This window comes from Heterobasidion irregulare, assembly GCF_000320585.1.
Source record: "Heterobasidion irregulare TC 32-1 unplaced genomic scaffold scaffold_13, whole genome shotgun sequence".
Lineage (NCBI taxonomy): Eukaryota > Fungi > Basidiomycota > Agaricomycetes > Russulales > Bondarzewiaceae > Heterobasidion > Heterobasidion irregulare.
In genome coordinates this window covers 1331810-1344095 of record NW_009258209.1, presented here as the reverse complement: position 1 = coordinate 1344095, position 12286 = coordinate 1331810, and the positions used below count along the sequence as shown (strand labels likewise).

Here is a 12286-nt window from a genome sequence, read left to right as displayed (position 1 = left end):
TTAATAAAGGGGGAAGGTATAAGCAACGTGTGTCGGAGCGTGTAAAGGGTTCAATTAAGACCCGGAATGTCAGCCTCGCAGGCGCGGGCAGTGAAGATGGAAGGGGGGAAAGTGGACATATTGGTGTCTAGGGCAGGAGGTCCTCCGCATTGCGAGGGGCATCTTCGAAGGTGAATGCAGACGGGTTGTCGCGTAGGAATTGTATGAGCCCTCTAAGAGGGTTCCTGCTTGTAAGGTACTTAGCTACTGTGAAATCGGGGGGACGCTGATAGTGCGTGCACCAGAAGAGGATGTGGGTCCGGGTTTGTGTTTCTCGGCACCAGTTGCATGTAGTCGTCTCATAGGGGAAGAATTTTGTACGATATTCGCCTGTGGGGCCGTGATTTAGGATAAGACGTGCAGCGCGTGCTGCTAGTGAGTTGGAACCACCGACCATTAGGAGGAGTTGGCTTTTGGTGGACGAGACTTTGCGGAAAGCTCGTTGTCTAGGAAAATCTCGACCACTGTACTTTGTCGAAGTCATAAGTAATTGCCAAGAAGCAAGTAAGGACGTGTAGGCTTTCTGTTTAAGGAAGGATGCGGATGTGAATGCGGGATGATTGCCTTTAAGAGCAGATTTGGCTAAGGCGTCAGCTTCCTCCTGATGCGGGATGCCACTGTGGCCTGGACACCATGCAATTGTCAGATGTCTCTCGGGTGATGCAGAGAACCATGTCCTAAGTCGCTGGCACGCTAGAAGCGAGCACATCTGCGACGGGTGTACTGTTGGGTTTAGAAGGGACTTGAGAGCGGCTTCATTGTCCGCATATAGTACGATCTCGGTGGTGTGCGGAGTGATGGTTGCGTGGTGTAGGGCTATAGTGAGGCCCATTATTTCGGCATCGAAGGCTGTTGTGTGTCCGCAAGCTAGTTTGCGGATGATAGGGTGAGCATTGTTTGGGGGAAAGATGAGGCTGGCGCATCCTGCATGCTTGCCGTTGTGAGGGGAATATGAGCCATCGGAGAAGCAGACTGTTGTGTGCGGGGAGTTGAACTCCGCCGCCATCTGTCGCTTGAGATCTTGCACCCAGGTAGGGAACTCTTGGGCAGCTTTGGATGGGTGGGATATTCTGAAGGATATGCGGTCCGCGAACCTGTCAAGGATGCGGTGGCCAGGGCGAGCCTCTGGGTGAAGAGGAGCGAAGGATTCTGTGTTGGTGGGGATCATGCTGTTGATAAGGCTGATGGGGAGGTTGGTGCTTGTGCATGGGCGACGCAGTGGGAAGGGGATGTGCGGAGAGTGCTCATGGTGGAGTTGGGGATATAGAGCGGCGTTAATGGGATGTTGGGATGGGAGGCGAAGTGTGCGTACCGCTGCACGCTGTATTAGTTTTTTGATATGTAGGTGGAGGGGGGGTATGCCGGAGAGCACTTCCATGCCTCCGATGGGGGATGTGCGAAACGCTGAAAGAATCCAACGTACTCCCTCGTGCTGTGCCTTTGACAGGATGTTCATTAGTCCTTTGACGCCATGTTTCCGCCACCAGACGCGGCAACCATATGTGAGTAGTGGGACAACGCAGGACTTGTAGAGTGTGCGTCGCTGTAGGGGTGAGAGGCCTCTGAGTGAGTTGCCAAGGCGGAGAGCGCACTTCACTGTGCTCAGGGCTCGTGTCGCATAGAAGCGTACATGCTCTTTGAAGGATAGCCGGGGGTCAAAGATGAACCCCAAATATCGCCATGTTGTTGAGGGTTCGATAGTGCGTCCAGCAAGGGTTATTGTTGGTAGCTGCGAGGTGTTGCCTCTGCGGGGAAAGTGCATAAGTTCAGTTTTATCATGTTCAATGGTTAGACCAATGCGGGCGAGGGACTCAGCGAGTGCTTGGTATTTATTGGCAAGAACTGCGCAATTGTGGGCTAGTGACACGGACGATGTGACCAGTAGTCCGTCGTCTACGTAAAAGAGAAGGGAGTCCCAGTCATCTCTTTGTCCGACTGGGTCTATTAGATGTAGTATCGCAGCTAAATAGAGGCCAGATAAAGCAGGAGAGAGGGCAGAGCCTTGGCCCACGCCAACGTCAACGGTAAAAGGGTCTGAGACCGCGCCGTTCCATGAGAGGGCCGTTCGGCGGTCTGGGAGGAATGACCTGAAGAAGTTCAGGTATGTGGATGAGAAGCCCTGTTTCTGTAAGAGGGCGATGAGCATGCTGTGGTTGATTGAAGGGAAGAATTGGGCAATGTCGAGAGCTATGCATGAGGTATGCAGGCCTAGGCGCCAACCAGTGCGAATGTGTTGCGTGAGCATGACACCTGCGTCTTCAGTGCAGTGGAAGCGTGTGCCGCCGAACTGGTTTGGGTGGAAGATGTTGTGTTTGGCTCCTTCAAACTGGAGACGGTTAGCGAGCACTTTTTCCATGAGTTTTCCTAAGCATGAAAGCAGTACTATAGGTCTGTATGATTTGAGTAGCGTGTAGTCTGATTTCTTGGGTTTTGGAATGACGATTGTGGTGGAGGTTTTGAATTGCGAGGGCCAGTAGCCCAGGCGGAGGCAAGCATTGTATAGCGCAAGGAGGACAGTGCCTGATTCTGCGGTCGTGATGAGCAGTTGGACTAGGGGCCACGTAATGTGGTCGGGCCCTGGCGTTGAGGATGCGGAGCATGTTGCTATGGCGTCTCGGCATTCTTGTAGAGAGATCGGAGGGCAGTCACGTTCTGGGCGCTCGGGGAGCATCTCTATGAACGTCAAGTCTATCTGTCGATTCATAGCGGAATAGAATTGGTTCTGGAGCCCTGTGAAGAGTTCAGTTGTTGATGTGAGGGGTGCGCCGTTATGAACGAGATTGTGGTATAGCGGAAGAGGGCGTGGGCGGGTCCATGCCATGAGGTCCCATACACGTTTCTTGTCTGCTGTTTCACGGATGATTGTGTCGTAGTGTTGACGCTGCGCGGAGCGGATTGTGCGGCGGTAGGAACGTTTGTCGTCTGGTGATCTTGTAGCACGGTATCGAGCGAGGGTTGCGGAGCATTCCTCAGTCCACCATGTTTTGGCATGGTAGCTGCAAGATGGGGTGGATGCGTGGCGGTCGAAGGCCTGTGCAATACAAGAAAAAATTGAGTCACATAGTGCTTGTGTATCATTGATGGTATCGAGAGGTGGTGGCGGGTAGAGGCCGGAGATCTCCAGTGTGCACTCTGCAAAGAACATTTTCTCAGCGTCAGAGTTTCTCTTGATGCGGGGAGATCTCGGGGTAGGTTCGATGTCAGTTTCGATGGTAAGGAGAAGGGGGTTGTGATCAGACAGTAGGCGTCCTGAAGGGTCTATCGAGAAGGAGGTGGATGGTGATGTAGCGATGCGACCATCTACAAAGATGAGGTCAATGACTGTGGAGGCACGCACTGAGTGCCTTGCGTGGGGAATGTGCGTAGGATGGCCCTCGGTGTTGAGTAAGATGAGGCCTAAATTGTCCGTGAAATCTAGGAGATCTGTGACAGCGCGGTCGCTGTGTCCGCAGTTTGGGTCCCAGATGTTGCTATGGAGGTTGAAGTCCCCCATCATGACGTCGATGGTTGGGAGGGAGGGCAGGTGCGCGCTCAGATAATGTAGAGCCGAGCAGTCTCCGTCGTTGTAAATGTTCAATATATATGTGAGTCGAGGACCTTGTGGAATGGCGACGAGAAGAAGGTCGGGGTGGTTGACTATGTGGGAGCATAGTTTGGGTTGTGTAGGTGCTAAGCGCTTGTTGATGTATGTGACTACTCTAGTGGGCCCCCCGCGTTCGAAGAGGGTCCAGTGGGGGTGTGTTTGAGTGCCCTGGTACTCCTCACCAGCCCCGGACACAGAAGATGGTATGTTTCTTAAGTAGCCCCAATAAGGCTCCTGCAGTAGTATGACGTCGTACTTCTCTGCTTGGGTTTCAAGCAGAGTGTGGGTGACGACTGACGAGCGGTTAACATTCTGGCACAGGATGCGTAGTAACATGAAGTACTACGTTAATACGGGCGAGACGCGCCGGCGCTGGCCTGGCTGCGATGGGCAACATGGGCACGCGCAGGGGTGGGCTGCGGGCCGGGGAAATCAGCGGGTGAGGCGCTGTTGTTTATGACGAAACGTACTCGGCGATTCCTCGAAGGGCCATAGGGTCTGACTGGGCCAATGTGCGTGTCGCGCCGGCTGTCGCTGGGGCTTGGCGGCCTTGTGGTCGGGGCGCGTGGCTGGTGCTGGTTGATCCATTCCCGGCTGTGGCGGTGTTCATAGAATGGGCAAGCGCGGTCGTTGGCCTTGTGGGCAGCTCCACAGTTGACGCAGGTGGGAGGGTGGGGGCACGGCGCGTCGCCTGGCGTGGGGTTGGTCCCATGGCAACAGGCGGCCCATTGGCGGTGGTCTTGTTCCAAATGATTGCCACCACAGTGGTTGCAGCGGTAGGTCTTGGAGTGGCAGATCGGGCTGGCATGGCCCCAGCGCAGGCAATGGGAACACTGAGGAACAGTGTCACGCTTGTGATACTTGACCGGATACACCGCCTCCCCTTGTAGGAGCGCCGGTTCACGGATGACCTGGCGTAGAGTGGACAGCGCCCCGTTGTCGTGGAAATCCACGTACAGGGTGCCAACGTGGGTGTCTTTGTCTGGGACGAGGCGAGGGGGGCGTGGTATACGAACCTCCTGCCATGCTACGGAGGCTTTGAGCTCTTGTGTGTACTCCTCAGCTGTGATAGGGGAGCCGTCTGGGTAAGTAAGGGCGAGGCGGTGGAACATTACGGTGGAGATGATGTGCCTTTTGTCGACAGAGTAGGTCGATGGCGGGATGTTGGGGAACAGGGCGCCGAGGGCAGCGCGTACCGCATTGATCTCCGAGTCTTCCGGGTTCTGGGCAAACTGTATCGTGACGTTGTGTCGGGAGGACCAGTTGGCTGAGGCTGCGCGAAATGCAGCTCTCGCCGCAGGGAGGTAAGAGTTGACGGCCTGGACGACGACGCCCGGGCGCGGAATTGGGTCGGGCTTGATGCCCGTGAAGATGACGTGGACCGCGCGTCTAGCTCCTCTCGGTAGGGTGACGCGATGGGGTCTTGGGGGTCGCGTTGCAGCAATCTGGCGTTGTAGCGCTAGGAGTTCGCCTGGCGAAAGTTCCGGGTGTGCTTGGCCTAGACTGATAATTTCATCCACAAATGCGTTAGTGGTGGACTTGGACTGACGTGACGATGTGCGGGATGTCGTCCAGTTTGTGTAGTTGACAGAGGGGGCCTGCGAGGACCGTGAGACTGCACTTGCGTAGGACATCGCGCCGGGGGTGTCCGGGCGGGTGCTCGTGGCTGAGGTTGGGTGGGTCGCTGGTTGCGTCATGCGTGACGGATTGTTTACCCGGTTCGGCTGAACGGGCGGAACTTGTAAGTCGGGAACTTTGGTGGATCTGCCGGCAATTCCAGCGTTGAGATACCGGATGACGCGAGTTGCTGCGCTGGCGAGTGGGGTGGAGTTGAGGGTGGCAGCGTCAAGTGGGTTGCGCCCAAAGATGGTGTCCCAGTCGACTGTCTCTAGCCAGTCGGCAATAGTGTGCAGTGAAGAGGTGACGATGTTGGCCTGTTGCTCGAAGGAATCAGTGGATGCGAGAGAGATTGGGACGGAGAGGATCCCCAGTTGGGTGTCGTCGTCCATGTCGATGGGCGATAGGGGCGTAGCGGGAGACCCGGGATGGTCCTCGTCTGGACCGAAGAGCTCCATGTCGAGGTCTATGGGTTGTGGGGAGGAAAGATCTGGATGAGCGGAGGAGTCAAATGACGGGGAATCGGTAGGGAGCATCCCCTGGGGGGTTGAGGCCTCCCGCATTGAGTGGGAAGCAGAGGCCCGCACCTGATGGACCAGACGGTCACCAGGGTCTTTAGGCATGGTGTGAGCACGGTCGGAAGGGAAAGATGAGGAAGGGGAAAATTCGAGGACGATGGGTAAGGCGGTGGTGGTGCGGTGTCCGAATTAGGAAGGTAGTGGTACCGGTGCAAGGTTGTGCCGAACAACGGTCTCGTTCACAAATTTCTACTTTTCTTCCCATTTCCACCAGAATAAAGTATACAGGCTTCGAAAAGGTCTAGCAGGCATTGTTTGTGCAAATTTTGGGGGTACAAGGCGAAGTCTACAGAGGGCAGGATTTTTTTTCGTCCAGTTTGTCCGAACATAGGGCCAGTGATAGTATATTCTCGAGCATACGTTTCAGCATGGGAACCAGATTCCTGATCGAGCAGCGTGTTGCAGGAGACGTGTCACCGACACTGCCATGATGCCATCGCGCTCAACGTTGTGCATAATATCATTACCTCCACGTCCACGTCCATTTCTATCTTCCTTTCCTCCGGGCCATATCCACTATACAAGATAGAAGGGAGAAAGCACAAATACAATGCACAGTCTCTACGCGCGTATCAACAACATCACGGCGACGCTGTCGACATGTATGATGATTCTCCTAGCAGGCATCGCGTGTTCATCATCCTTGTTCACAGCGGACTCGAAGGGCACGCTCAACATCTCCTCTGTCCAAGTGTGCGTTGTCTGTCCTCGTTTATAATCCTTCTCCTATGCAGTCGAGCTTGTGCATCTGGGTGTCACTCCAGTATGTTTGACCGCACGCCGTCCGAGGTACAGATGTGCAATGGAGGCCGTGAGTCCATGTGAGCCCACGACAACGGATCGTGACCTTCACTCTCCAGCTGCCCGCGTTTAGTTCATCCGATAATGGCGCGTATCCATCATCGCGCCCACAGTCGTCTTCGTCTGTTAGTGGTCCCGTCTACGCGCTTCGGAAGTTGATCCACACGGTCTTGCGCCCCGCTCGTAGAAATTGTAGCTCTGCGAGCTGTCATTTATGCATGCGTGCATCACTGGATCGAATGCTGCCACGACTGCGCGCTTCTCTTCCTGCTTCACCAGGCGACAGGTGCTTTAAACCACATCATTTTATCTTCGTCTCCTGTTTCTTTATCACTATCTCGCATGTTTTGATATGTCCTATGTTCTGAAGTTACATCATCGCCTGCTCACCTCCGCCGTCGTACAGGTTTCCCGGCCAAACGCGTCGCATACCTGGACGTACGCAAGACTTCGCTTTCGTCAACTTCAACCTCACTGCTGGTCAGTCTGATAGTCTCATTTCCCTCTCCATCATAGCACACAAGTCACCTACTCTACTTCCGCGTTTGTCGCGATCGCCACCCTGTATGCTTGCTAATCTATCCCTTTTCCGCTTTTGCGACGCCGTTCGTTCACTTGACCCATAATCTGGCGATCCCTCACGCTATGCAATCGGCTCCGCTATCCCATTCATTTGTCCTCGTGTACACCCGTCCATAAATTGGCAACCGCTCCCCATCTCCTCTGATCTTGGATCCTTATCGTGCGCCACGCGTACTGCACGCCAAACGCAAAGTCGAACACAAAATCGGATCGGATTCGAACACATAACAGACTTGACACCACTCTTCAACTGGAACACGAAGCAGCTATTCCTGTATGTTGGCGCCGAATACACTAATGCGAAAGGGGTGAGCCTTTGTCATTTTTTTAAGATTAACTCTCTTGTATCCAACCTAGCCAGGGCTTCTTTGCCCTCGGTTGATGCGCGCTCGGTGTGATGCCCGACCCCGAGCGTGTGTTTAAATTGCCGAATGCAATTGAGGTCCTGGTCTGGCGCCTCTTGTCCTTGTCCTTAGCCTCTACCAAGGACAATTGACCTCCAATGCCAAGGCCAAGTCCTTCAGCCGACCTGGCTGCGTCCTGATAAAACGCTGATACGTGTGGCGCTAGATGCACAGGTTTGGACGACGTAAACCCGACGTCAGGACACGCACTACTTTTTTACGCCTGGTATCGTGGCTTTCGTCGCTTTGTATTCACGCGCGCGATACTATATCTCGTGAAGTTTCATCTCGGTTTTGATTCATTCAATTCGGTTTGATTTACGCGTCAATCTCGTGGTGTGGATCAAAGAATATGGGTGCTGACTTTGTTATGTTGCCTTGCCCCCTTATCTCTTTCGCCATAGGTGAAGAACGAGGTCGTCATATGGGACCGTAATGTTCGTCGCAAGGAAGACGCGTACATACAAGTGCAAGGCAAAAATAAATACCCGTTTCGTGACCCGTCCGAAAAATTCCAGTACGTCTCTATCCCCCTTCAGCCTTTATCTTGTCTCTGCACTCGGCGAATTAATTATTAATGACCTTCTGATAAACACAGGAACCCAGAGCCTGCAGAGTACACGCTGAAGTATAATCTGATGCCGTACGTAGGGCTCCTCACGTACGGTGAGGCTGCACGCACAGCACCCATACCATTTCCCGAGGCAAAGGAGCGCCTATCATGACCCTGCCGCTTCCCTGGAGCCAATGGAGTGGGGAGTTGGAATTGCGCCATTGTTAATCTATGGTGGAGCACAATTGGGTGGGTGGTCTGTGCAGATAAATCCATATCATCATGTCATATTTCGCAGTATTGTGATGCTGCGAATGTAACTTCGGTTCTCATTAAAATGCAGCACAACCAAATGTCTAGGTGTGTATACAAATAAGCGAACGGCGTGCCGCGGGCCCAACCCGTTTCACCGTAACTAGCCGCTGGGTGAAGCGGAGGCGCGCGGGGCATGTACACTACGGCTCGCATCAGCTATTCGCCTATTAGGTACGCACACGCCCCTGCAAAACCTCGTAATAACGGACGAAAGTCTCCTCGGAGCGCTGGCCGATGATGGCGGAAGGGAACCGAACATGACGAGGGCGTGGAATGCATGTGGGACATGCGTGGCGGTAAGTCAGCCAGCACCTGATTCAAGGCCTTGCTCCGGACTCTCCGAGTGAGCGGACCGCCCAGGTTCGTTATTCTCACACGACAAGTGTCCCTTGCAGATGATATGTTTTAAGAGAGGTTAGACTCGGGGGTAGGTAGGTGTGCATGAATGTACGTACACAATTTTCAAGAAGCGCCTCGACTAAGTAGTTCACAAGGCAGTGCGGTAAGCAATTGTGTGTGTATGGCTTACACACAAAAAAGCGAAGCGTAACGAGGGCGTGCTAGGCCATGTAGGGCTCTCTGTTCAGCTGGATAGGAGTCGCGATTCTGGAACCGGAAGCAAAGAGTCAGTCGATCAAGCTCAATCAGCACCCACACAAGTCGGTTTGGTCAATCGACGATCGATGCTCGCGATGGTGCATGTGGCGCACTGCGGCACGACAGGCTGCCTGATGAGGATTCGGGACTCAGCGAAGTAGACGGTTCCGCGGATGCTTTATGCATTGTATCGGATGCGGCCGCCGCCTCACCAGGGCGACCCGCCACACGGTGCGCACTTTGCTGGTGGTCGGGAAAGACGACCTGGTGTTACAAAGGGGGTCTGCGATGTGACGCATCCTATCGGCGCCGAAGCACCTCACAAGTATGATGTTGGTAAACGAATGGAGAGAGGTGATTCACGTATATCGGGATTATCGGCAGGGTGATGCACAGCCTGCTGGTTGGGCCAACGCCCCGTGCTACAAGGAAAATCAGGATTAAAAATATCCCTGCACTGCGCATGGTTTCCGCGTGTCTTCCTGCTGAAAGAAGCGTGCAGGGCATAGGGTCAAAACGTCAATCGAAAGAATGACTTGTATATTCAAGCTGTCAAGGAACCGAAGACACGTGGGCGATGCGCTCGTGCCGTGATTCCTACTTGAGGGTGTTTGGCCCCAATGGATTGAGCAACAAGCAAATCGGACATCACTTAGCACAGGACGCAATTGTAAATATATTGCGTGGAGACGGATTGCAAGGATCTTCGAATGGAACCGGGGGTGGCAATCTGATAGGAATTGATAGGTCGTCTGCCAGCAGCGAAGTTACCGTCAGCTGAATGCGATCGCGTCCCCTCAGAACCGTCGCGCCGCATCAGATCTGGCCTTCGTATTGGTGGCATCAAGCGCGTGACGTCGCCATGAGTGGAAGGAGCCCAATCTATGCATTTTGGATGCTGAGTACTAAGTACTCAAGTAACATGCACCGTATGAATCGGACAGCATAGTTCAATCGGCGTAGGTGGTGTCCGAGTCATCATGCATCCTGAAAATTGAGCAGCGCGACGCCACTTGACAGTGAAGCACTCAATGGAAGAAGCGACGAGCTCTGACCCTGCTGGGAGAAGACTCAGATTCTTGTGAGCATCTTCCTCAATTCTGTGGGTATGGCATCGCGACGTACGAATCGGATCGCTGCATGATTAATGTCGTAATGCACTTGCTGCAAGTCGATCTACGAATAATCCATGGCACGGGAAAAGCGGATGCGAGGAGGAGCGATGCCAAGGTTTCAGGTGTGTCCTTTCGGTTTTGAGGACGACGATACTTACCGCTTGATTGAGTCGTACTGGATCGAAAGGACTTGAGGATAGGACGCGCGTGCGCTCGGTGTCTATGGATTCAAGGAGAACTCGTCAAATGGGGCATAGCTTTACACAAGCGAACCTCTTACTTGGCATGTCCGCGTCCACGCTCATGCCCACGCGAACTTCTCGCCATGTCTCGCCCTCACATCGTATCTGCTTCAGCGTGAGTCCTGTGCTTATCGAGCCCATAGCCTTGAATATAGGACACTTTGAGCTGCTCAGCGTCCTACTAGCAACAAGCGAGGTCAATTTGGTTCCGCGCTTCTGAAATACCCCACAGTCGGCTCTGGTCGGCTTGATCCTGTTGATCTTCCCAAAGAAATTCAGGGCCTTGCTAGTTACGCTCAGAATTATTTCTATTCAGATCTAGATCCGGTTCGATTCGATTTGCACGGCTCACCAGTAGGCGCTTGGGGGTACTCCGGAGTCTTAGTATTTCTACCGATGACCTCTTCCAGTTCGAGCGTCGCTCGCCCACCCATTCGCTGACAACTCCCTTGCCCAGCAAGTAAGCCTCCCGTGCTTTCTCGTCTGTGTAATCTTTCGGCTTTCACCTCGACGGTTTCCGACACACTTCATACGTTATTATGTCGACTTCAGAATGGACCTACAACTACCCTCAGACCGAGCAGGCCGAAAACTACGAGCAGGAGTCACAGCAGATGCAGCTTTCTCCTGCTGAACTCTTCGCCTACCAGGTAGCCTCTACTTTCATCTCACGATGCTCTCATACTGATCACCACTGTCATTCTCCTTGCGCTTGGTCGCTGCAGTACGACTATACGATGCAGGCTGCCGACACTCACCACGCTCCCCACAGCGCCACCTCCCTCACGTACTGGCCTGCTGAACAGTACCGAGGCGCTCCTTGCTCACCGACCGCTTCGTCCTCCCCTTTGCCGGTATACGATGCGCAGCAAATGGACTATCAGGCTAGCCCACTCACCCTCGCGGGGCCCACTTCATTCACCTCCCCCACGCTTGGGTACACCTATGCCCACTCCCACTTGAACGTGTACACGCAGCCGACGTACGGCTACACATACGAACACATCGACTCAGATGGGTACCACCTCGGCGCCTCCTCCACTGCCAACGAGTACTCGCTGGATTATCCGGCCGTGACTTCGACTGTGGACACGATAGGGTCCGCCATCCCCTCCGCGACCCCCTCCACCTCGTCCTCCTCGCTCGCCGCCGCTCTCATATTCCCCTATATCAGCGCTGCGCCAGTAGAAGAAGCAGATCACTCCTCCATGGTGATCGAACACGAGGTAAGTCAAACGCTCTCTAAATGGTGGCACACGAACCTCATCGGATCTAACACACAGTATGACACTGTGTACGATGGCGAATCGACATACGGGCATGGTGCATACGGCTACCAGTACGACGACGAGCCCGCACATGTAGGCGGGGATATCGACACACACCACACATTCGGGAAGGGTAGCGCATCGTCCTACACGATGCAAGCCCCCGCTAGCTCTGATGTGGTCCATGCAGCCACGCAGGTCCTGGCTCCGGCGCCCAAGGAGAGAGAGGTGGATCCCCAGGCGCGTGTACCGGAGGTGGTCACCGCGGCGTCGCCGTGGATGGACCATCTCCCATACCAGCCACGGTACACCATGAACTCCGGCTCCAAAGACATCGCAGACCCGGACACAGCGGCCACGATGTCTCACCCGAGCGCTCCCACGACTGGCGCCACTGTAAGCTCGGTGTCTATGGACCGGCACGGCGCCTCCGGGCCGCCCGTACCGACGAGCCCTTCCGCATTTGGCATGAAGCGCGAGGATACTACCGAGTCCACCCCTGCCGTGTTCCACATCAAGCACGAAGATGACGACGCAGATGACGACGCAGAGACCGCCGCCGCCATGATGTCCGCACTGACCACAGTTTCCC

General features: G+C 54.4%; 6 protein-coding genes across 6 annotated transcripts; 1 reads left to right on the top strand and 5 right to left on the bottom strand.

Moving 5' to 3' along the window:
- Positions 1–127: 127 nt before the first annotated feature.
- Positions 128–1207, bottom strand: HETIRDRAFT_430896 (uncharacterized protein; the record flags this gene model as incomplete). The annotated part of the gene is made up of 1 exon (XM_009554705.1): positions 128–1207. One exon carries the CDS (start codon positions 1205–1207, stop codon positions 128–130), a length of 1080 nt encoding a protein of 359 aa, XP_009553000.1.
- Positions 1208–1390: 183 nt separating this feature from the next.
- Positions 1391–1813, bottom strand: HETIRDRAFT_246938 (uncharacterized protein; the record flags this gene model as incomplete). Its single annotated transcript, XM_009554704.1, has 1 exon — positions 1391–1813. A coding segment is annotated over one exon (423 nt), but the record flags the coding sequence as incomplete, so codon positions are not given.
- A 513-nt stretch (positions 1814–2326) lies between these two features.
- HETIRDRAFT_244654 (uncharacterized protein) lies at positions 2327–2530 on the bottom strand (the record flags this gene model as incomplete). Its single annotated transcript, XM_009554703.1, has 1 exon — positions 2327–2530. A coding segment is annotated over one exon (204 nt), but the record flags the coding sequence as incomplete, so codon positions are not given.
- A 342-nt stretch (positions 2531–2872) lies between these two features.
- On the bottom strand, positions 2873–3958 carry HETIRDRAFT_330735 (uncharacterized protein; the record flags this gene model as incomplete). Its single annotated transcript, XM_009554702.1, has 1 exon — positions 2873–3958. A coding segment is annotated over one exon (1086 nt), but the record flags the coding sequence as incomplete, so codon positions are not given.
- An 11-nt stretch (positions 3959–3969) lies between these two features.
- HETIRDRAFT_331456 (uncharacterized protein) lies at positions 3970–5862 on the bottom strand (the record flags this gene model as incomplete). The annotated part of the gene is made up of 3 exons (XM_009554701.1): positions 3970–4038; positions 4093–5120; positions 5172–5862. 3 exons carry the CDS (start codon positions 5860–5862, stop codon positions 3970–3972), a joined length of 1788 nt encoding a protein of 595 aa, XP_009552996.1.
- Positions 5863–6288: 426 nt separating this feature from the next.
- On the top strand, positions 6289–8430 carry HETIRDRAFT_412620 (uncharacterized protein). Its single transcript, XM_009554700.1, has 5 exons — positions 6289–6510; positions 7025–7098; positions 7432–7508; positions 8009–8121; positions 8203–8430. Exons 1-5 carry the CDS (start codon positions 6368–6370, stop codon positions 8327–8329), a joined length of 534 nt encoding a protein of 177 aa, XP_009552995.1. The 5' UTR covers positions 6289–6367; the 3' UTR covers positions 8330–8430.
- The last annotated feature ends 3856 nt before the right edge of the window (positions 8431–12286 follow it).